Source organism: Polyodon spathula, chromosome 2, assembly GCF_017654505.1.
Source record: "Polyodon spathula isolate WHYD16114869_AA chromosome 2, ASM1765450v1, whole genome shotgun sequence".
Classification (NCBI taxonomy): Eukaryota; Metazoa; Chordata; class Actinopteri; order Acipenseriformes; family Polyodontidae; genus Polyodon; species Polyodon spathula.
In genome coordinates, this window is record NC_054535.1 from 100,006,768 (window position 1) to 100,032,031 (window position 25,264).

The 25,264-nt window shown below is 38.4% G+C and overlaps 2 protein-coding genes across 3 annotated transcripts in view; one reads left to right on the forward strand and one right to left on the reverse strand.

The window, feature by feature from the left end:
* The first annotated feature begins 2,308 nt into the window (after positions 1 to 2,308).
* wdr41 (WD repeat domain 41) lies at positions 2,309 to 18,858 on the forward strand. Of its 2 annotated transcripts, XM_041236782.1 has the most exons (14): positions 2,309 to 2,494; positions 2,894 to 2,943; positions 3,588 to 3,703; positions 4,547 to 4,595; positions 6,749 to 6,877; positions 7,346 to 7,408; positions 8,534 to 8,645; positions 9,960 to 10,022; positions 12,111 to 12,221; positions 12,931 to 13,115; positions 13,418 to 13,539; positions 15,439 to 15,524; positions 17,883 to 18,016; positions 18,713 to 18,858. In XM_041236782.1, the coding sequence occupies exons 2-14, from the start codon at positions 2,896 to 2,898 to the stop codon at positions 18,851 to 18,853; spliced, it is 1,359 nt and encodes a 452-aa protein (XP_041092716.1). In that variant the 5' UTR covers positions 2,309 to 2,494; positions 2,894 to 2,895; the 3' UTR covers positions 18,854 to 18,858. The 2 variants fall into 2 exon arrangements, with proteins under 2 accessions (XP_041092716.1, XP_041092708.1); XM_041236774.1 differs by lacking the exon at positions 2,309 to 2,494 and having other exon boundaries at positions 2,504 to 2,943.
* A 1,701-nt stretch (positions 18,859 to 20,559) lies between these two features.
* The window catches only part of LOC121305242 (high affinity cAMP-specific and IBMX-insensitive 3',5'-cyclic phosphodiesterase 8B-like), a 65,454-nt gene continuing 60,749 nt past the window's right edge, over positions 20,560 to 25,264 (reverse strand). The window contains exon 22 of the mRNA XM_041236794.1: positions 20,560 to 24,300. Within this exon, the coding sequence (XP_041092728.1) occupies positions 24,191 to 24,300 (110 nt within the window). The 3' untranslated portion in view covers positions 20,560 to 24,190. The remainder of the gene's footprint in view (positions 24,301 to 25,264) is intronic.

Below are 25,264 nucleotides of genomic sequence, written 5' to 3' on the forward strand. Positions count from 1 at the left end.
ATCACTAGTGACTTACAAATCATTAATAGGGTAGAATTGGAAATGGGCAGGTCACACAGACAGTGGACAGTGTAGAAAAAAAAATGCCTCTGGTCAGGAAGTATTTTAACACAACTTTCGATTTTTTTGACCCCTCCCATCTTGAAAGAGACCACATCAAAAGGGAACGCCCCTGACCAAAAACTATTGAGAATGGGAGCAGTTTCATAAAGCACTTCTACTGCTTAACAAGGCATTTGAGGCAATTTGAAACAGAACAGCTCCAACACAATGTGTAAAAGCTCCTACCTTATATTTCCTATTCAAGCAGACCTCCTATTCAGGAAAGAGAACACTCCAATAGCAGTGCTTTACATTTAGCAGGAGTCACATTGAAATCCTAAATAATGCTTTACATAAAATCCATTATCCTAGTAAAAATTAAAAAAACGATCAAAGGAAAGGAATAGCAGAGAAAATGGTTTCTAGCAAACAATCTCTCTCTGTCTATATAATCAAAAACTGCTAATTACCGACTCTGCAGGGATTAATGATGCCTTCAGACCATCTGGCTAAACTGTATACCAGAGCGGTCACTCAGACTGTAGCTGAAATGTACCAGTTTGCATATGAAGCCAGGGATCCCTTAGACAGCCAAATAAAGAGCGCTATGATACAGATGGTCTAAATCAGAGACTGACAGTTAAGAGGAGATCTAAGCCTTCATGACATTTTGATCTGGGATTAGTCTACTTAAACATTGTCAGTTTTTTTTTTTTGTTATTGATTTTTATATTTTGATTTGTTATTTACTTGTTTATTTATAAGAATTCACATGAAAATGTTATATCACAACATAATTGATTTTATATAGCAAAGTAATTATCACTATACTGCCACTGCAGTAAAATATGGTAAATTATTATTATTCCTGTAAATGAGACCTCACAGTACAGTGTGCAATACCTGCCAGTGTAAGGATATCATTTATTTATGAGACACCTTCACTATGTTATCCCTACCTTGGCCATTCAAGGAATGTCCCTTGATTTTATGAAATCCGGAAGCAAACAGTGTCCAATAAATGTGGTTTCTTCTAACAAGCTGGAAATACTTTTAGTCAAGAAAGATTAAAGCTTAACATTGGAGCATAGAGCCAAAAGAATTCACTCTGATAAAACAATACAAGTTTAATATGAAAAGTGAGCAAGGTTGAGCAAGAATGATATTGTATCTGATTATTAAAGTGTAGAGAGTTGAGAATGATATTGTATCTGATTATTACAGTGTAGAGAGTTGAGAATGATATTGTATCTCATTATTACAGTGTAGAGGGTTGAGAATGATATTGTATCTCATTATTACAGTGTAGAGGGTTGAGAATGATATTGTATCTCATTATTACAGTGTAGAGGGTTGAGAATGATATTGTATCTCATTATTAAAGTGTAGAGAGTTGAGAATGATATTGTATCTGATTATTAAAGTGTAGAGAGTTGAGAATGATATTGTATCTCATTATTACAGTGTAGAGGGTTGAGAATGATATTGTATCTCATTATTACAGTGTAGAGGGTTGAGAATGATATTGTATCTCATTATTACAGTGTAGAGGGTTGAGAATGATATTGTATCTCATTATAACAGTGTAGAGGGTTGAGAGTGATATTGTATCTCATTATTACAGTGTAGAGGGTTGAGAATGATATTGTATCTCATTATAACAGTGTAGAGGGTTGAGAATGATATTGTATCTCATTATTACAGTGTAGAGGGAATGATATTGTATCTCATTATTGCAGTGTAGAGGGAATGATATTGTATCTCATTATTACAGTGTAGAGGGTTGAGAATTATATTGTATCTCATTATTACAGTGTAGAGGGAATGATATTGTATCTCTTTATTACAGTGTAGAAGGGTTGGGGCAGTAACACAGGTGAGTCTTTGACATGCAATAGCAAACAGGTTTACTCAAATAAACATACAAACAAATAAATAAACAATGCTAAATGCTACGTATTATTATTATTATTATTATTATTATTATTATTATTATTATTATTACAAATATGCACTAATAAATACAAACTGCTGTAGTTATTACAATAGACCGCCTGAAAGCACATTGACTCGAAATAATAATAACACCACATGACATTTTAAAACGTACATTTTATTCTCTGCAGCACACATTAGATACCTTAGCTTAGATACCAATAGGCACCACATTACCTGTAGTGTAAACACTACCATAGTTAGTACAGTATAAATTATATAATGTGACCTATTTTGTCCTTGAAACGCTGCCGTACTCAATTCAGTCTTGGCATAGTCACGTGAGAGAGCTAGGAAGTGCAACACAGGTTGTGTTTACAAATTAGCATACAGCCGTAGCAAAACATGAGCAATAGGATTGGTGATGTAAACACGTTATTATTACAACGTTAAATACGTGTCTTGGAGCGCATACTGTGGGCTTGTGGCGATAAACTACATTGCAGAACGAAAGAAAGTTAGTACTAGTATGAATGTCTTATAGATTTCATATATAGACGATGTTACGATCGGTCAGCTGAGTTACCGCGTTTTTATTCTAATAATACGATACATGTATATTATGTGCATTAATTAAGCGCTATTCGTAATCACGCAAACCGTCTTTGTGTTGTCAAAGCAGTACAGTAACGGCACACTACATACGTGTAGCTGATTGGTCATCGCATTGAATTTGTACTGAATAGGTTTTGCTATTCTGTATTAGATTCAAAATGCACTCTGCTAATTGAACATCAGCTTAAATATTTGCCTAAATATTCTTTGGCCCTCCTGCTGCGCTATCGCTGCACGGAAAATGCTGTAATGTTGTTTTGTGTTCGTTCATTTGTTGTTGCGTTGCATTCTCACAAACTAGGGATGTTGCGATGGCTTCTTGGAGACCGAGAATCACAGGGGCCTGTAGAGGTGAGTGAAGTACAGACACTGACGGTGATGTAACAAACAAGCCATTCTCTGCGCTTCCTAACATCAGGATAAACAAAATGTGATGTTCTGCATGGGTGTGTGTGTTTAAAATCTATAATCCCTGTGAATATTCCCTTTAGGACTCAATGTCAAGGGGACCAAACATTGATGGGCCGACCAGTGTTTATAACATTATGAAAGATGGGTGAATACAGTATTTCATCTCTCTACCTACAACAGTTCATAGAGTACAGACCGTTGGGGCCATATAGGTTATCGGATAATCACAGGGTTTTACAATATCAGTTATAAGAGTTCCATTTTAAACCATTCCAATTCCTTCAAAAGATGAGAAATGCCTTTAAATGACCTGGAATTGCAATTGAAATTGGAGTAAAAAAAAGGAAAAGCAATTGACCCCAACCCTGCATGCAAGCAATGCTTTCGTTGGTGCATGCTGTATAAAATTGGAAATTTATCGGTTTATTTTTTAACAACTATGACAGACAGTGGCAGCATTTCAGTTAAACATTTGTAAATTGACCTACATGTTCACAGGATTATATTAAAAACTTCACCTAATGTAACAGTTTCAGGCTTACAAAAAAAGTATAATTTAACTTGTGTTTCTGATTGGTCCACAGAAAACCACAGTGTTGTTCATTGGAGAAGAACAACCGAAGAACGCTTACACGGAACTCCAGGTGCTCAAAGGGCACTTTGACATGGTTCGGTTTCTGGTGCGGATTGATGATGTCAGGTAAGCAGCAGCTTCTTGTCTGGTGAGCAATCTTGCTGTTCTTGATTGATAAGAAAATGTATAGAGCATCACCTGTTTTTGGTACTGTGTACGGACTTTTTTTAAAAATAAACACTTTGTGCTGTTCTGACAGTTATATGCCTAGCTGTACCTTTCATTTCTGAATGGTATACAGTATCTGTGCTGTTTTATTTAGCGGCACCAACAAAGGACCACAGTGTCCAATAAGTCAGGTTTTACGCCTCACCTCCCCCAGTAATCCTTTGTTATTGAGGGCTTTGCAGAAGGCTCTTCTTGTCTTTACAGTGTCTCAGAAGAAAGCAGATTGTGGACATGTTTTTTTATTGGTTTTGAAGACAGAAAATGTATCCTTTATCAGCCTCCACAACAGTTACTTTTATTTCTTTCCTGCAAATCTTTTTTTGAAGAAGCTCTGAGGGCTGGCGGTGTCAGAGGGCGCCAGGCACCAGTACCTTCCAGCACACACCTGTTTAAAGCTGGGCTGTGAAAAAGAACTGTCTAATGTTCTCTCATTGTTGACACATCCACATAAAACAAGAGTTCAGAAGACAATCATAGGAAACGCTCTGCTCCACTGCCCACCAAACTTTATCCCTAAATTCTGCAGGAAACAACACAGAGGTAGAGAGTTTACTACTGGGATGGAAGAATGTCACCTATGAAAGATCAGGTTGATAAAACCGAACATCCACTTCTGAGTGGCTATGTATTTAACAGAGCTTTAAATGAAAACAGTAAATCTACCACAGTCTCTGGTGGTTTCCTGGGGTAAACTTAAAAAAAAAATGAACTGATAAATGCTTGTGCCTTGTGTTCCCACAGGTTTGCTTCAGCTGGCGATGATGGGATCGTGTTGCTGTGGAATGTTCAGGTTGGTATTTCAGGGAAAGAAAGCGTTCCGGGTTACGGAATCCATATTGCTGTATAATGTATATGACAAGACAAACAGCACAGTATTGTATGGCAAAAAGCATACTCTCTTATTGTGTCACATGACTACAGAACATTGTGCTTACACTGTGCATGGCATGTATTTTACATGGTCGATGAGGCTTTCAGTCTGTGACACATTTAAAAAGCAATGTATTAATATTTGAATACAGTGGGAAATATTTAATATTTGCTTGTGTAAATAAATAATACAGGCTTTGAATAAAGTTCTTTTTGGAGATGAATCCCCAAGCAGAATTAAATATCTCCTGGTTTGGAAACTGTGTTGTAGGAGTTCAGACAATGTGCCAGTGAAACAGTTCATTTTAGTGGCCATCACCTGTATGGAACTTTAGTGAGAGAATCATAGAATCAGCTGTGTACCAATTGTAAAGACAGTTGGTGCTGTTCAATTGTTCTGAATAATAGCTGATCTAAACACCACAGCTGTTTAAATTATTAAAAGTAGGGGACTTTGTGATAAACAACATTTATGTGTGCGTGAGTCTTGCAGAAGCAGCATGATCTGGTTGTACTGCCACGTTTATATTCTCTTTCTCCAGGTGAAAGCTACAGAGTTGAGAAATGTGTTACTCGAGCTATTTATGGCCCATGATGTGTTCAAGGAAATGTTCTGCTGATACATAGCAGACCAATAGAGGGCACTGTTGTTGTTTGTTTCCACTGCAGACAGATTTTCCTCTCAGTGGACAGCAATATATCCAAAAGACTGTGATTTAAGTCAGTATTGTAGGGTATAAATTCTGGAGTAATGTTTATATGATGACGTATTGACCAAACAAAAAGGTGGTGAAATGGATCAGTCAGTGTGATTCGTGAATGATGAATAACAATCTTTGAATGCTTGAAAATACACTCTGCACACATTGCATGGGACTTTTGTTATCAAAATGTAACAGCTCCATGTTTTAATAGCGGACCATCATCATTCACTCAAGCTACAGTAGAGTCATCACTCACTAATATAATCTCCGTTTTTTATTACATAGAAAACCCAATCACGAAAAACAAGCAAGTCAAAACTACTGAGGAAACACACACCAAGGAATTATATACTGCGGTTAATATCACACCACGCTTTTATTGACATCACATTGAAATGTCCCAGCCCCAATACAATGGGAGTCAATGGAAACAAGCTCCTGATAATTTCACTTTGATTAATGTCACACTCCGCTTAATAGCAACGAAATGTAACAGTCATACAATTTATTTCCACTACACTTAGAGTAAATAGCTGGGTTCCGAAAAATACAGCGTTCCACATCTCCACGTGTTGCTACAACTGTTTAAATAATGTACCTGTAATTTTTCTTTTCATTATTAGCACCCTGACAGCTGTTTACACTGTTTCCATGATGTGGTGTGTAACAGAAAAGCCAGAGCACTTGTTATGTTCCTGCAGTGATTTAGTGGATGGATCTCAACGCCCAGTGCACTAGAGCGGCCATTGTGAAAAGAGCTTTGAAACAAACTTTAAAATTATAAGTGTAAAAAGTTGTCAGGATGTTAACAGTGAAAATAAATTACAACTATGTTATTTAAACACTTGTAGCAACACATGGGGGTGTGCAACACTGTATTTTCTTCACAATGTCCTGCATTTTGACACATTCACTATACATCGTACTCGACAGCCTTGTGGTCACATGATCACCCAAATTGACTTGTGTTTAGTTTCTTTTTGACCATTGCATAATAAAATGAAAAAGTCTCGGAAACTGAAAGATTTAAACATAGCCGTGAAGGCTGAAATAATAGCTTTATCTGAGAAAGAAGAAAGAAAAGTAAACTCTGGCTTAAAAATTTTCTTCGCACCTGACAACAAAGATTGTTAAAAGCTGGGATTGAACCTGGAACCTCCTGGTAACAAGCCCCTTTCTTTATTCACTGGGCCATCAAGCCTCATGAGTTTTTTTATTCTGCTTTTTAAATGAAAGAAAGAGGAAATAAGGTTCTGCAGAAATGTCATGGATATAAGTGTAAAATTCATCATGATTGTGGGACACTGCTACTTTATGTAATTCCTTTGGGCCAGGGTGTATGAAGTTGACAGTGACTATGTGGTTTCAGACAGGAGAGAGGCTTCATGAGCTGCGGGGTCACAGCCAGCAGATAACTGCCATCACCCGGTTTCAGAAGCACAGTGCTGAATCGAGCTGCCCCATGATCCTCTCTGCCTCCTCGGACAGGTCTGTCAGTGTATCCTTCGTAATGAAAGCTGACACCATGCGCTGTGATCTGCATGTGTCCATTGTGATCTCATAAAGTACTCGAGTCATTTTCTTTTGGGGAAGGAGTTGCAAAGGAAATGTCTTTGGAGGTAACAGAATTCGTCTCGTTGGTATTTTGATTTGATTTGAAAACTAAAACATCAGCTGCAAAACAAGAGAAAAGCATGGCTGCAGAAATATGTGCAACTCCACGTATTACTTTGTGTACAAAAAAATTTAATAAAAGACATGGATGTATTTTGCTGTGTTTCCTAATGCTACTGTTCAGTAAGCCCATTGTCAGTTTCACTTTGTCATTTCATTTGTTCATTTTCTACTTGCAGTTCTTTGACTTGCTGGTTTAGCTGTGGGATGCAGATAATGTTACACTTCTTTGACTTGCTGGTTTAGCTGTGGGATGCAGATAATGTTACACTTCTTTGACTTGCTGGTTTAGCTGTGGGATGCAGATACTGGGAATCGTGTCCAAACTGTGACAGACTTGCGCTCGTCTGTGAAGGTAAGTGTTCCTGACTAAGAAGTCTTATTATGAAAAGCCCATCAAGCTGTTTTTATCGGCAACAGGGAGACCTGGTTAGAAAGTTGTACTTCAGGTTTCCTGATATTATGAGTACTATATGATAAAATACTGAAGGACCTGGTCTCCTCCCGCTGTGTGTGTCCATGTGAAATAAAGACTGATGATAAACCTGCTGTTTTAATTCAAAGTGTACCTAATATTTCAACCCTAAAAAGCAGTAAAATAAATAAATACAATTTTGAAAATCAGAACTTCTGGAATCCTCAATATCCTTTAAAGCAGAGCCTTGTGAGGTGGGTAAAAAACTTCCTGAGGACATCAGAGTCATAGACCATTCTGTATGTCCTTGACCTTTCCTGAGGACATGATGTTGACAAATGGGGTTGTGTTGAGCTTGCTGATGGAATTAAAAGAACTAGCCATGCTGTCGCTTCATGAAAACTTGCTGTGTCTTAAGATCATGTCAAACACCTGCGTTGACCTGTCTGCGCACGCACCCACGCACCCACCCAGAAAAGCTTCTCTGTGTACAAAATGCCCCAGATGGTCATTTTGGTTCAAGTTCCCATATTCGTTGCAGTGTGTGTAATTTACTAGTTGGTGATATAGGATGCCTTTTATATAAACAAATGAGCTACTCATAAAGATTACAGGTTACCAGACACTGAACAGCCAGAAGCTCCAGTAATATTTCTGTTTCCCTTGTAGTGTCGTGTCAATGTTGTTGATAAATGCTACTTGGTTGAAACTTATTGTTTCTTGTTGAGACTTTACCATTCATGTGAAGAGAGACTTACAGTATTGAATAGTGTTGAAAGAAAAGTAACCCATTTAGTACATAGATGGAAAAAAACATGCTTAAGTATCCCATTGAACAATGCATCAATAATCATTAGGCACTATAGATGTGGATCATTTGACAGATCAAACGTTATAACAAGCAAACAGCAGTAACCAGTTTCTTAAAGTATTTATTGACCCTAAAATGTCTTGATGTTGATGAAGCTAAGATCAGCCCTACTGAAGCTTGAGATCTCAAGATGACTCAGAAGAGTTTTCTTCAAAGTCTTGTTTTGTTACAGTTGATCTTGTTTCCATTTGTAGTGCCTGCTCGTTCTGGAAAGGCTTGATTTGTGGCTGTCTGGAGGGAATGACCTGTGTGTCTGGAATAGGAACTTTGAGCTTCTTTGTAAAACGGAGGACTTTAATGATGCAGGTACAGTAGCAATATAAACTTTTCACGGGGGGTAGAGAAGAAAACCAGAGACTGAGATATAGGTGAGAAACAAAAATGTGTCAGAAACATGTGTTCTTTAGATATTTTCATAAATATGTAAACAGATCTCTAAATAAATACATAAAACAAGTTCCAGGCATTCTGGTTTATGGTGTGAAATTAAGCCATCAGTGCATGCACAGAAGCCCTACTTTAAGCAAGAAAACTGACTTTCTGGAAGGTTCTGATTTTTACTGACCATATTTTACAAATGTTACAAGAACTACAGTGTGCCTTACACAGGGTGCACGTAATGCAGCATATATAGAGCAGTATACATGTGTATCATAATAAGTCACAAGCTACATGAATACTAACAAAAGCTCATGTTACAGACAAGCCTTGGTTTACCTTTGAGAAAGAAATGCAGCTGAATTCAAAAGATTTTATATTGGGATTGTCTGACTTTCTAGCAAGTGTACGGTTTGCATTTGTATGATACATAGGTAATGTGGTATATGCAAGCACAGTTTAAAGGGTGATTGATCGTACTAAGTATTATTCCAGGCTTTAAAGAAGCCTGTTAAATGAATCTGCTTTGTCCAGCTTGCAATGCATGTGGTGTGGACACTGTACATGGGGTGTGCACACTAGACATGGGGTGTGCGCTGTTTTCCAAAATGTACGATAAGTGATAGTTTAGTCATTGAGTGTGCAAGGAGATATTTTACAAGCATGGGAGATGGTAAGCAATAGTTACAGGGTTCATTGAGTGTGCGAGGAGATCTTTTACAAGCACAGGAGATGGTAAGCGATAGTTACAGGGTTCATTGAGTGTGTGAGGGATCTACAAGCATGGGAGACAGTTGGCTCTGTACATTTTATGCATCCTCTAGGTATTGCTATTATGTGGTAGGTTCTGTGGACTTTCCTTTATTAAGGTCCTGACCTAACAAAGTTAGTTATGTGCTGCTTCCACTCTTGAGTCTGAAAGTGGCACAGCAATGTCTCTCATTGTGCATTGTCAACAGGTTCTTGCTCTGACTAGGAACCAGGTATATTATACATGGAACTTCTGTGCCTACAGATGAAAGCCTCTTAACTGAGAGACTTTGATTACTCAAGATGACATGTACATTCACTGATGGCTTCAGATATAAGCTGCAAGATAAACAGTAGAGACATTAATGGTTTGTAACTTGTTTTTTCAGAAAGCAGCAGCTATTGTGATGAAAGCATAACATTTTATAGCCATTAAACTGTCAACTCATATTCTATAGCTAAGGTCTGTTTATTACATTTCCCATTAACCAGGAATCACTGCCATGATAGAGCTGCCTAAGAACTGCATTGCGGCGGCGATGGACAAAGAACTAAGTAAGCTTGCTGTTCCAAGAATGCATGAACTAAACATACTGGTTCAATGGCAGCGTACCACATTGAGTCCACTTGATGTGTCTAACTAGTGGATTAAGCAGGTTTAGTCCACTTGATTGGACTAAAGTTAGTACACCTTCGAATCCTGATTGCAGCGTACCAAATCAGATTCGTGATGATCCTGTTCAAGTGGATTAACTTAGTACTATGAAGGATAAGATTAACTTAGTGCACTTGCGTATGCTAAGCACTTAAAATACACTTTTTAATCATGTACCGTTTGATATCATTTTCTACAGAGTCCGGGAGGGGACATGAGCGAAGGAATATATATCTCGTGCATACGTCTTACTGTCTGGTAGCCACGAGATACCCATGTTGTGTGCACAGGATATTATCAGTTGAACTGGTTTTCAGTTTAACGCAATACAGTTTCAGTTAATATAAGTATAAACAACTCTAATGGTCCATTATCACGCAATTAAACATTTCTGTGCCATGCAGCAGTGCCGGCAGCTTAAATGCAAGTACAGTATGATCTGCCAGTTTGAAATGTGCACAGAAATACATGACATTTAGTTCTGCCTCACTTTAGGATTGAGACTTAATTAAAAAAAAAAAAAAAAAAAAAAAAACTATATGAACATAATTTTGATCTTTTTATTTAACGTTAGATTTGAAATGTCACATTTTTCAGTTTGTCCATTTTTTATTAAGTATATAAAAAAACTACAAAGCGGCATGTCATTTAATATATTAACATAGCATTCGACTTTATAAAGCAAAACTTTAGTTCTATAGGCTGCTGCAAAACTTTTTCCCACAGCTGTAGGTTAGTCCCCATTATTGGTTTAACTTGTTCCGACCACATACTGGGATCATCTGTTTGGTACGCTGCAATCAGGATTAAGTCAGTACATATTTGCAGGATTTTCTAGTCTGCATTTTAGTCTACTTGATGTGGACTTAATCACTGGTACTCTGCAATTGACCCACTGAGCTCAATTCAGTAAAACATGTTTACTCTTTATTAAAGGTTTATGAAAAATCATCAACAATTTAAAGAACAACTTGGTACGGGCCTCAATACAACTACTAAACGTGTCTTCAGGTACACCAGCGTGCAACCATTAACCCGTCCCCCTGCTTCTAGTGGAAGAAAGAAATACCACATAGAACAAATCCGCAGGGGGCAGAGTTTTGCAGGAGAGTAGGTTACTCTGGGGTACTGGCTGCACTGAGAGAGGCCTGCACAGGGGTGCTTTTAATATCTCCATTTTAAAAAGTCACCAGGGAGTTAAAATGATGTACATGTTGATCCTAAACAATGCAAATAATCCTTTTTTTAAAGATATCTGATATTCCAGAGCAGTAGCAAGGTGCTCTTGAATAAAATAAATTTGAGTACTGTACATATCTTAAAGAAGCAGTAGAACACCCTGCAATGTTTTCAAGTAATGCACGACTTTACCTTTACTGTATCTCCAATACAAGCATCACGGGTCATAAGCGTTTTCCATCTGGAACAAGAGAATTTCTGCATTGAGCATCACAGTGTATCCAGATCAAGCTGGCTCGCATTGGAATTAATGACTTATGGGAACAGACCGTTCCCAAGTCATTTCTACATGGCTTATGACCTGTGAGGTGTGAATAAAAACAAGGCAGTCAGGATTATGTTGAAAAATATATCACTGCGATTTGGATAACACTGGATGCAGCAACGCATTTCTTGTAAACACAGCATGGTGTTCTGTAACCCCCAAAATGTCTTTGCTAGTACTAGAGTCCTTATTTTCTAATAAAAGTACATAACATGGATCTCCCACATGACCCAGCCAATGAGATTGCTCTGTTGCGTTATGTAGCCAATCAGTGATTTGAAGTAGCCGTCCACAGTAACTAAAAGGACAACAAAATTTTCTTGTGTGCAAATATGCTACTGGGGTACCATATAATGGGTGACTCAAGAAATCTCACAATTGTATGACGGTCATTCCTTGCATAGAAAAGGCTGTAAAATGAAACTTTAACACATGTATGGTTGTGTGGGATGTTTCAAACTTTTCTTTGTGTATTGGTTTGAAGTCATATACAGACTGACGGTGCCATCCTCTGAATTGGAAAGCTGGGAGATTCAGGAGGTCAAGAGACTTATAGACCACCAAGACAGCATCCGGGCTTTGATCAGTGTGAATGGTAAGGACATGCTGCAGCTATCGCAATACTAATGAAAGCAGCAGTGAAAATACTTAACTTTACTACAGAATAAATAAATACACAACTGCTTTACAAACTAAATGAACGCTTCGCTGACACTTAGGGAAATATTTCCTTTTGTCAAAACTGGATTATATTAATATACGCAACTAAACACATGGTAGAAAACCCACAGTATTTAACCCTTTGCTGCTCAGTGTTCAATATATTTGACATTGAGAAAATAGGTATGGGAGCATACCCGGGGCAGTAAAGGGTAAACTATGTAAGAGACCAGGGGCTCTTATTAAAGCTGTATTTATAGGTGGAATGGCACAATTGAAGCAAAAACAGTCTGTTAATATCTAAATATGGGGATTACAAAAGAACATGGTTTTACAAATCTGGTAATTTTTCCATACAGAATTGGCATTAAGTAATATTGTATTTGCCAATGCTGAGTATGAGCTTGATGATGTTGTACCTCTGTTACTTGTAGCTAGGCAGGCCTCATGTGAATCTCAGAGTGACATGGAGTCAGTAGTTTTAGGGGACAGATAGTTAAACTATTGCAATGTGAATGTTGTGAACAGACACCAGGAATTACTGTGTATTCTAGTTCAGTATAACATGATGTTCCCACACTGGGGTCAGGAATGCAACGATGTATTTTGTCTGATGATGGTGTATGTGTTTTCACTTGTGACAGACCAGGCCTTTGCAAGCGGTTCTCATGTGGGTGAGTTGATAGTCTGGGATTCCCTGGACTGGACCATTCAGTCATATGAACGTGTTTTCGGGGACACTGCACAGGCGGACATTCAGTCAGAAATCAAACTACTATCACCCAAGCAGAATGAAATGTCTGTACAACACCTGACTTCCGATGGGGAGGTAAGAATGGGTTTTAATTTGTGACGTAAGACCGTTTCGGTAGACTGAAAGATGTGTCTCGCTTTGAAGACGATCCAGTCTGTATGCATCGTTCTGAAGGGCACGTTCTTACTAAGAACATCTTTGCTTTTATTATGATCACAGTTCAACGTCATGGCATCAAATAACTAATCCTTAACAATAAAATACAAATACTAAAATTAGACTTTTAAAATCCTTTGATAGACCTTTTGATGAGTATGAAGACACTGATAGACGTTGAGATGTTGTTGATTTGGGATTCTGAATATTTTCCCCTACAGTACATTGTTGCTGCAATTGGAAGTGGTATATACGTCTACAGCCTGCTGACAAAGAATGTGATAGCGTACAGGAAAACCGCGCATGACTCGGATGTGTTACACACCTTGAAGCTACCCAATGGGTATGTGTATTTATTTAAAGGTTAGCCTTTTTACAGCTGTGGCTATCTGAGATCTTGAATTGTGTCCAAACTAAATATGTGTTCCCATCTCTATGAAATGCGTCAATTAAAATCATATCCATACCTTGATTAAAACATATACATGTTGTGTCATGAAAGATCAATAGCTGGTACTTATTTTAAAACTGTATTCTTGTTTTTTTTGTTTGTTTTGTTATGGTTGCGTGTTGAATTAAAATACAGTGGTTCTCAAAAGTATTCACCCCCCTTGGACTTTTCAACATTTTATTGTGTTACAACATGGAATCAAAATTGATTTAATTAGGAGTTTTGTCACTGATCAACACAAAAAAAAGTCCATATTGTCAAAGTGAAAAATAAAATCGACAGATTGTTCTAAATTTATTACAAATACAAAACAGAAAATAATTGATTGCAAAAGTATTCACCCCCATGAGTCAATATTTTGTAAAGGGACCTTTAGCAGCAATTACAGCCATGAGTCTATTTGGATAAGTCTCTACCAGCTTTGCACATCTGGACACTGCAATTTTTGTCCATTCTTCTTTGCAAAATTGCTCAAGCTCCGTCAAGTTGGATGGGGACCTTTGGTGAACAGCAGTTTTCAACTCTTTCCACATATTCTCAATTGGATTGAGGTCTGGGCTTTGACTGGGCCACTCCAGGACATTGACCTTTTTGTTTTTAAGCCACTCCAGTGTGGCTTTGGCTGTATGTTTGGGGTCATTGTCCTACTGAAAGGTGAATCTTCTCCCAAGTCTCTTGCAGACTTCAGCAGGTTTTCCTCCAGGATTTCTCTGTACTTTGCTGCATCCATTTTGCACTCTTTTCTTCACGAGCTTTCCAGGCCCTGATGCAGAAAAGCATCCCCATAGCATGATGCTGCCACCACCATGCTTCACGGTAGGGATGGTGTTCTTCGGATGATGTGCGGTGTTGGGCTTGGGCCAAACATAGCGCTTAGCGTTGAGGCCAAAAAGCTCTATTTTGGTCTCATCAGACCATAGAATCTTCTTCCACTTGGTCTCAGGGTCTCCCACATGTCTTCTGGCAAACTCTAGCCGAGATTTGCTGTGAGTTTTTTTTCAACAATGGCTTTCTTTTTGCCACTCTCCCATAAAGGCCAGTTTTGTGAAGCATCCGGGGTATTGTTGCCATATACACAGTGTCTCCTAGCTCAGCTGTGGAAGACTGTAACTCCTTTACAGTTGCCATTGGCCTCTTGGTGGCCTCCCTGACTAGTGCCCTTCTGAGGACGGCCTGTTCTAGACAGATTCACAGTTGTGCCATATTCTCTCCATTTCTTAATAATGGATTTTACTGTGCTCTGGGGGATATTCAGTGCCTTGGAAATGTTCTTAAATGCTACCCCTGATTGGTGCTTTTGAAGAACCTTATTCCGGATTTGCTTTGAATGTTCCTTCGTCTTCATGATGTAGTTTTTGTTAGGAAATGTACTAACCAACTGTGGGACCTCCCAGAGACATTTGTATTTAACCTTAATTGCACATAGGTGGACTCAATTCAGCTAATTATGTGACTTCTAAAGACAATTGGTTGCACCAGAGCTTATTTAGGTGTGTCATAGCAAAGGGGGTGAATACTTATGCAATCAATTATTTTCTGTTTTATGTTTGTAATTAATTTAGAACAATTTGTAGATTTTATTTTTCACTTTGACATTATGGACTTTTTTTGTGTTGATCAGTGGCAAACTCCTAATTAAATCCATTTTGATTTCATGTTGTAACACAATAAAATGTGGAAAAGTCCAAGGGGGGTGAACACTTTTCAGAGGCACTGTAAGTCTTTGCTAATCTTGCCCTTGAGTTAAATTGAGAAACATTGCAAACCGTGTTCTCCCCTTTGATCTGACAGGCAGCTGATTTCCTGTTCAGAAGATGGGAGTGTCCGTTTCTGGATGCTGCAGGACCTCCCTCCCCCTGCCGAGCATGCATCCTCAGGTTAGAGACTGTTTAATGGTCCCAAGAAAACCACCTTTTAACTTGACCTTCTTCCTGCTGGGGTGACAGTTAAGATACAGTTATAATATTGCGGTGTCAATGTGCCTCTTCATAAAGAGGAAATAGCAAGTAATACCAAATCTAGTGACGATGACACTGCTAATGGTACTTCATTTGCAGTTTCAGACTATGCTGTCTTCCTCCCCTCTATCCACTTTGTCTGCAGCAGCCCAGTGTGAAAGGCTTTCCATGTGAATTATGAATTGTATTGGTTGTCTCCGTTCAGGGGATTCCGTGCCTGTTTGCTTAAATCCACTTTTGTGCTCACAGTCTGTTATTAGGTTTCACATTTTAAGGATAATGCATATCCATGGACCCCTTATTTGAATCCCTGCATATGTATGTTCCTTTGGTTACAGAAACTAATTGTGTTGTGTTTTCTTAAGTAGCAAAAAAATGGACTTGACTTGAGAGTATTTTGTTACAGGAAACAGTAGTAAATGTAAAGTTCAAAGAGAAATACACTCTTTAAGTTGCCCCTCTGGTCATTGCCATGCAAGTTGCTCACATCAGTGTTACACTTGACACACATGTCTGTAAAACAAGCCAGGGAATGAAAACTTGCAAGCCGAGCAGTTTTGCTCCACTAGAGATAGTCTTTATTCACACAAGTCTTAGCACTGCAGTCAGCGAGGCAGCCAAAAAGAAAACATTTTACTCTGCAAATTACAGACATGGAACAAAAACAGAATGGTTCTAACATGTGCAGCTTCTCATGAGAAGTTTATTTTTTGAGTATTTGTAATTTTAACCAACAGAAAGCACTTGATGCTTTTGCCGCGTTTAGGGTGACACAAGTGTTGCTAATGATTAGGAATGAAAACATTGGATATAAAAGCCTTGGCTGTTCTCAGTCGAGAAAAGAAGGTGTCATTAAATGTGGTATTAAAGAAAATGATTTCACAGTGTACTGTTGAGAGAAATGAAAAGTGATTAATTTACCTGGTAAATAAGAATAGGAGGGTGCCTGTATGGAATTCTCAAGGGTAGCACTTGTGAAGAAGTTTTTTGTGATGGTAAGACATTTCTCTCCAGCACTGTGGGCTTGTCAGTTCACCAGATGCAGATTTACATTAAAGCGGCAGTTCCCTGAGCAGATTTTCTACTGAGAGACAGTCACTGTGAATTTGCATAGCTTGGATTCCATACTCGTTTCTAAAGCTTTAAACTCTCGTGGTACAAATGAATCAGATCCACCACATTACTGATGAGTAGTGTCTGATGAGAAGGCTGATTGATACCAGGCACAAATGAAATGCATCATCGTGTGTGTGTGTGTGTGTGTGTGTATGTGTATATATATATATATATATATATATATATATATATATATATATATATATATACACACACACACACACACCTTGTGTGCATAGATTTCAGTAGAAGTAGGATTATATTGCGTATATTTCAATTTTTGTTTTTATTGGTGAAATAGGGACATTTCTATATGCACATGTGTGATATGAAAAAAAAACCCACTAATTTATTAGCTTAACATGTCTGACAGAAATACAATTAATCTTGTATGTAAAGCTCCCTCCCGACCTATGAGGGCACTAAGCAACGAGGACAGAGTTCTTTGGACGGGCTGGCCTGACAGTTCTTTCCCCGGGTTGGGAGGTCGGGCAGTGTGGAAGAAGGTGAGACTCCGTTGCAAGAACGTATTGACCCGGAAGAGAAACAATATGGCAGCCGCAGATTGTAAAGGCAGCTGCGTTCGTTTACCAAGGGGTCATGCGTGACAGCATGTAAGGGGGACGGAGAATCGTAATCTGTTCCTTCGCTTTGGTTATGAAATATAACCCGGAAGGACCTGCGCAGTAATTGTGAGAGTATCGTGAGTGCTTGTTTGTCTTGTTTAACTGTTACTTGTGTGTTCATAGACGGCTAACACGTTCCGGAGCTGTCGCTAAGGGCCAGCATAAAAACCTGGAGCGTGCCACAAACATTACAGCACGCACCCAGGACTGGTGACTGCTTGTATATTGTGGGAGAGATAGCTGTGTTTATTGTTTGGGACTCCAAACCCATTATTATTTACCCCGAGCATTGCGCATTGTTGGGGATCATTGTTTTGGTCACCAGACCTGGATCACAAAATAAAGAAATCACTTTTCCATACCGGATTACAATCTCTGTCTGTTTTGTTCCTGCACTGCTTCATCTCTGCACCTGTATGCAATAAATCACTTTGCCACATAACTAAACTGTGTAACTATTATACCAGGCTGCGACCACTGTTGTGTTCTGTGTCTTTAAGTAAGTTAAAACTGGATTGTTGTGCATTTCTTTCAGCATTCTTTGGCATGTGGGGGTTTGGAAGAGCAAATAAACAGCCCAATCAGCAAGTGAAGAAGGGGGCGGACTGCTTGGTCCTCCGCTCTCTGGAACTGACCGGGGACCTCATCGGGCACTCTGGAGCTGTGCAGGTACCAGGGGCAGAGCTGACACTGGGGTCATGTGTCTAAAAGGAAGGCTTGTAGCTTGCTTTGTAGGTCAAGAAATAATCCAGTTCTCTGCTTTGGGTGTAAAATCCTTCTTCAGCAACAAGTAAAATCTAAAAAGCAGATGAACTATATATACACACAACAGTAACGTTAAAACATACTAATATAAACAGGTCATAAACACATTTCTGTCAACATGCATGCAGCAGGGAAATATTTGTTTTTTAAGTGTCCTCGTCTGTGATATTTGAGTCGTTGCTACAAATGGTTGATCCGTATGACAGTTTGTGCCATTTCTTCAGTGGATTGAGACAATGATTCTGTACTTCTCTTCAGCACATGGGCATTGAGTTTATACCCCTGCGAGATCTTCCTGCTCAATACAAAACTACAGGGCTTGTGTAGCAAGCACCTCATGCAATAGCGCCCTGCTGAAAAGCAGGTACTTGCTAGTGCAAACAAGCTAGACATTTGAGATGCTCAGTATCAAAAAGGCCTCTATCTGTGGAACATGTGGGACAGCAAGGTCTGGCATCCATTGATCCTGAAATATTCTTGGGGTGGTTTTTGAGGTAGTGAGGTGTGACAGCTTCACATGCTGCTGGTGAACACTAGTGGAAAGTTCTGTAATACTAATACCAGGCTTTCTTGTTGTTTTTTATATATTTTTTTTTTTAGATGTTTCTGCCTTTTAATGACAATGTCCTGGTGACTTGCTCTACTGACCATCTCGTCATGTTGTGGAAGGATGGAGACCGGGAGTCAAGGCTGAGAAGCTTGGACTTATTTAACAAACTTGAGCAAAATAAAGGATTATGACTGTGTGTGTTGGTGTACTTGTCTGGTCTCTTCCATGATAAGCGGAAGGCAAAGACTCAAATACACTTGCAGTGTGCAAGTTTTATGTGAAATACATTCTGTTTGGGATTATTTTAAATAATTACCACCAACGTGCTGTTTCATTCGCAAGTGCTCTTTTAAATTTAGAGAAAAGCATGCTAGCCCTTCAGGTTATGTATTGGGATTTTTACAGGAATACAGAAAACTGATGTTGGTGTTGCTGTCTGTATTTTTTCAGTAAAATCCACTGTTTTAAGAGTACACACGGTCAGGGCAGTCTAGCCGAGAGAGCTTATATTCAGTTAGGCTTGTGCAGTACAGTAGTCTATGTAAGAGTTTTCAACCACACTTCCCTAAATACAACTTACATGCAGTTAAAAAGGCTTTTCTGTGGAAAGCTCGACAGCACAACAGACAAATAATGTGTAGTGTTCTGATCCTCTGCTTTTTAGGTATTTTCATAACTTAATTTTGTTCTGTGAAGCACATAACATGCTTTAAATCGCGTGACTGACACAGTGCAGCGATGTTAGCATACAAGGTTCAGGGCAAGGGCAATAGGATAAAAATGCTTATAAAACTGTTTGGAGAATTTACCTTTTTTATTTTACTCTTCAGCAACACTTCGTAAGTGTCAAACAATGTCCTGGATAAGTTCTTCTGTGGCATGCCATGTGTTAAAGGTTATAGTGTGTGTATTTTTTTCATGGCTTGAACTTTCCAAACAAGAACTGTGTTGTATGTAATGCAGCAGGTAATAAACTGTATTTAATTCAAATTCAGATTTGATGATTAGATGTGTGTATTTAGAATATTATGCAGACAACCATAGCACAATAATTTTAGTTTTTAATTTTCATTCACAAATACACAAAGTTTCTGAAATAAACGTGACAACAAAATAACAAAAGTGACACTGTTATCAAACATACAGCATGGATATATGAGCAGTGAAATAAAATATTTCAAATATTTACACAAAGTGGAATGTTACAGATGTATCCAGACGTGAATGGGATTAATGTATACACATTCTTTTTACCTTTTTTATTAATTTTTTTTACAAACAATAAAACTTTTAAAAAATACACACAATTTAAAATTATTATGCAGTGTCATATTAGTGTCAGTCCATGACGAAGTAGATAGATGATTCTATTAAAAATAGAGCTTATATACATTTCTGCGTGGCCAGCTACATAGTCTTAACAGATATAAAACATAAAAAAAAAAAAAAAAAAAAAAAAAAAAAAAACAGCTGACACGTTTGTGCCTGTAGTGACACTGTAAAAAAAACAAAACAAAAAAAAACTCCTTCTTAGACGATCCTTATCGCTCCTGATATTATCATTTTAAATGTTAACATTTAGTGTGTGTGAAAGCCAATGTTGCTGGGGACTGAAGTCATCTTTACAGCACCTCTCTAAGCTCCAGAGTCACAGTGTGGGCTGGATCTTGTGCCAGAGCCAGTGGCAGTGGCAGCAAACAGCACATATTCTCATGGAGTCTTTAGTAGCACTCCCTCCTGACCTCTAAGAACTAGGCTGATGAACCAAGCTCCTACATTAACCCATTAAATGCCAAATTAATTTATTTGAAAAAAATCAGAACACAAGCTGTATTTATGTAATTTGACACATTACATTTAGACATAACTTTTGCTGTTAACAAAATTAGAGTAAGTTATCATAACAATATAGTTAAACAGAACATTAAAATAACATGTAGACGCCAGTTAAAAATGCTCCAAAAAATGACAATGTAGCCTTTCCTCAAATGAGAACAATGGCACTTAATTGGCGAAGATGGGAATCGCTTTTGGTCTCTGGTGTTAAACACCTTGAATCTGTGATAAATGCCTTCCCCTTTCATAAGTACAATGTTTTGAGCTGAACGAGGGAATTCAACATGTGTTTTACAGCTGGTTAAAAAACCTCTTTCATCCAAACTAAGCACAAACTACCTCAAGGACAAGACAGTGTTTAACTCTTGAAAGCTACTCTGACAATCTTTCTAGCATTCAACCTTTTAATTTTGCCTGAAAAATGATACTTAAAAATTACAACCTCCACAATTGGTAGAAATTATGATTAACTTAAAAGTGACAATGCACAAAGTAGCCCATTTCTTACTTTGGAATGTTCCCTCGCTGTACAGTTCTGATGGTAGTTTAAAGATTAATACAAATACATAACAATGTGCTTTTGTGATAGTTTAAAAAAAATAGTCTGGCTTTCCCTTGATTAAGCTGTAGTATTATAGCAGAAAAAAAAAAAACACATTACAGTGAAATGTTACCAAGCGTTGTAATTTCTGACTTGCAGAAATGAAAGCTGTGCTAGAATCTAAACATGATTCATGTTTTGTGCTTCAGAGTTTTACAATAAAGGATAAAATAACATGTGGCTGCTACTCTGTTTACTCTGATGAGAACACTACATTCAATCAGCAGTCATTAGAGGCATGCAAAATAAACTGTACCGGGTATAAGGACTCGTCCCCACTTGCACCTCACACACTTTAAAGTCAGCTTGAACAGGCAGGAGATTGGCTGGCTTTTAATATTTCTGATGCACATAAAATCAGCTAACCCTTTTTAGCAAAGGTTAAGTGCTTGTAATAAGGCAGTTTATGTAGATGACACTTTGCCTTTGGTTGAATAGTTAATTTTGCACTTTAGTTTAAGGATCCGTTATACATGGTCATCTGCAATCTATAAACATGTTATTAATTATAACACTAAATTACAGTGCACTTTTGAAATCATGTTTCTGGTACACGGTTTAAGAATATTGTATACATTATTACAAGATTCATACACAGAATATACCCACTTAGAACAGATCCCTGGATTAAAGCATTACCCCTTCATCATATACAGGAACATATCTTCTTACTTTACATTCTTAATAGCTGTAAAACACTATGTATGTACATTAAATCTTCATACTTTTACATTACACTGCATCATACTGGCTACCCATTTGTTCAGCCAAGAGGGTAGTTAACATAGCTCCATGGGCTGGAATAACTAGCTGTAGTAAATCATTTCAGTTAGAAACATGGTTTATCATTCTGTAACAGGATAGCACACTATCCATGATTTGAGCTCTCTGCTATTTCTTTAAGTGAGAATGTTTGGGTTAACTAGTAACTTGGGAGTCTACTTTAAGAAGCTACTGTATTTGAAGAATGCAATGTGATACTAAAAACCTTTCTATTTCATATGATTGTATTAACACCCATGTTAACAGGTTTTGCATTTCATGGCGAGTTTTCACTGGATAATGTCAGATTCAATATTGGAAAAGAAATACAAAAATAACATTTCAACTTAACTGTTCAATCGCAGCCTCTATCAAGTAGTGGAGCTGACTACCGTTTGCAGTACTGAGGAAATAAGTGTACGGCTGCTCTGCGCAAATCTAATTCGTTAGCATGCCCTGCTCGAATTATCCTCCATAGGTGTTTGCTTTTTAACAACGAATACATCAAATAAAACCTGTCCAATACATAACGAGTAAAGACAACGCACCAAACTGCAGAATAAATCAGAGTCGTGGAGTTCGTACACACTACATAAAACAACCATAAATAATGGCTTCCTTATACTGGTACAATCTGCCAAAAAAGGCACTTTACAATTTATCACAGGCTAGAGTCTAGGATAGTTCAACACCGTGCTTCTGCAACAGGGATCGAAATGCACTCTTCCATCTGAGGCACTGCTGCTCATTCTAGACCCTTAATGTTATTGCTTGATCGTAGCACTGGGCCAATCAAGTCTTAATTTTAACATCCTACGGGTGAAGTAACCTCAAAGCTTTAAAATCATAAAGGTAAAATAATCTGGTTATTCAGTGCTGTTTCAAGTTTCCTGTTGTTTTCGATGGCACCACTAGGGGGTGGCTGCTGGCCTAAATTCACCCTGAAAAAAAAACATCTTTAAAATGTATGCTAGCATGATTTATAAAAGAGCAGTCATAAGAGACCTTGAAAAATAGAGGAATAATACTGCAGGCAGTTCATTTCACCTGTAAAAGTGTAGGTTCCAGCAAGAAATAGCAGCACAGCAGCCACTGGAAAACAGCAGTCCTCAAATATTTATGTCAAGACGTGTGAGAAAGGCCAGCTTTATGAACATAGGAGTTTAGGAAATAATAAAGCGGTCACAGCCAAGCTTGCTATGAGATTGTTGTTTTGATTCTGAATTGATTCCATTTAGTTGACTTCAACACAATGCAATTTAAGACGTATTTGTTACACTTGTATTAACCCGCATTATTGTCATACACTCCCCTTGTAGCCTGAGGAGGTCGATCTTAAACCACGTGGATAAAAGAGACTGCAGGGGTCTGTGGGATCAGACTGCTGCAAAGGTTCCTACTGCGACACATGAGCAAAGATGGAGTCTGATCTTCATATAACTTCTCATCTGATGGAGGCACCCCGTGGCAAACGATCTTCAATGACAATAAAGTGGCACACAATGGCAGTGCTTCGATTCTGCACTGAAGATACTACTCAGAATGACACCACAGCAGGAACACTTTATCATTCCTGCATACCAGCGGTATTCAAATGGTTTGAACCAATGCACATGGATCCATGCAGTGCCACGGTGCCATACTAAATCGATTGTGTTGCAATTGCTGCCAATGCTGTGGTCTGGAAATGGATCTGCTACTATTTCTTCAGTGTAATACAGTGGTAAGCCAATAGCATTTTTGTCAAGCGATTTAGTAAGAAATAAAGCAGTAACAATGTATGCATTAAAAAACTCTTAAGCTGAGGGAACGCAAAGCCACTTTTTTGAGGAACAGTGGCTTGAAACCTGGTTCCAGGGGACCTGGTGATCTAATTTGTGGCAACTTTGCTGTATCAAACCCCAAGTCTCCCATGGTGTGACATGCATGGCCTGAAACGTAGTCTCCTGAAACCAAGTTCCAAGTCACAAAATGGCTTTGTGCTCCCTCAAGTTTAGGAATCATAAATACTTAACATTATTTTTCTTATCCCACCCCTAGTTTTAAACCAAATGTCTCAACAAACATAATGTGGATTGTATTTCTGGGGAAATTACTGATCTTCAGAAAACAGCAGTTTCCAACTGCCTTTGTTGTTATGTTGTCAGGCACATTGTAGCACAATTCTAATGTTGCAATTGTTGTTTTTTGCAGCACAACTCTATGGTACTGTAAATCATGTTGGCAAAATGCAGTAAAAATTATTTTTCCCGTGACAGTTTTTTTCTGATAAAATCACAGTGAGAAGGAGTGAGATCGAGGGGCTGCATTCAAGATCTTGTTGATGATGTCACAGATCTGGAGGGGGTCTGAGGCTCTTACACTTCATTTCATCCAATCTTTTCCAGTACTTGTGGTTTTCAGCCAAGTGTTGCATCAAGCCAGGCAGATTGGCAAAAGCTAGATGGGAAACAATAACAGTAAAAGACATGTGAAGGAAAAGTGGAAAGAGCTCCTGCCAAGTTAGCTGAACCCTTGAGAAAATCCCACCCCCTTTACAAACTGCTGTAACGAAGAAAAAAATGTTCCTTTACTGTAGTTGAATTCCACCAAAACACAGAAGCCACCCTGAACGGAAATCTCAGCTGGTACAGTATAAACCTCCTAACAGCACGCTTTTCCATCCTTGGCCTCTGCACTCCCATGGGGAAAGCAGTGACAGTCTGCTCAGGACAGTCCACCTCTTGCAGTTCAGGGACCACAGTGATAGTCTGGAGCCACATCAACCCTGGCCTGAGGGCTCTCGAGCTGGGTAGTGTCTGTTGCTTCGGTAGTGGTGGGTTCAAGAGGCAGTTGGCTTGATAGCGAGAGTGCAGCTCTCCTGTTGATCCTCATGATCAGTAAGTGGGTTGTAGAAGTGAGGGGACATTCAAATCAGGCATTTCAGATTGGATAGAAAAACAAGGTTTCTTTCTTAATAATCTGCTATACTTGAGTGAAACGAGGACAAATTTGAGAAAATGATTAAAAAATAATGTAAAAATCTATATTAAGCTACAGCATCACTCTGTAGTCTAGAGGGACTGACAGCATTACATAAAGGCCAAGGCCACATCTTTTTGAAGAACAAGAACAACTAATGTGTGTGAGTGCCAGTGTACACTTATACAGAGCTGAGTATGTGTGTGAGTGCCAGTGTACACTTATACAGAGCTGAGTATGTGTGAGCTGAGTATGTACCGGAGTACACTTATACAGAGCTGAGTATGTGTATGAGTGCCAGTGTACACTTATACAGAGCTGAGTATGTGTGTGAGTGCCAGTGTACACTTATACAGAGCTGAGTATGTGTGTGAGTGCCAGTGTACACTTATACAGAGCTGAGTATGTGTGTGAGTGGCAGTGTACACTTATACAGAGCTGA

What these genes read in the sequence shown, in the direction of transcription:
- wdr41 (XM_041236774.1), top strand. Translation starts at nt 2,842, where the DNA reads ATGTTGTTTTGTGTTCGTTCATTTGTTGTTGCGTTGCATTCTCACAAA. An exon ending in TGTTGCTGTGGAATGTTCAG is followed by an intron (nt 4,596 to 6,748) that starts GTTGGTATTTCA and finishes ATGTGGTTTCAG; the next exon opens with ACAGGAGAGAGGCTTCATGA. An exon ending in CCTCGGACAGGTCTGTCAGT is followed by an intron (nt 6,878 to 7,345) that starts GTATCCTTCGTA and finishes TTGCTGGTTTAG; the next exon opens with CTGTGGGATGCAGATACTGG.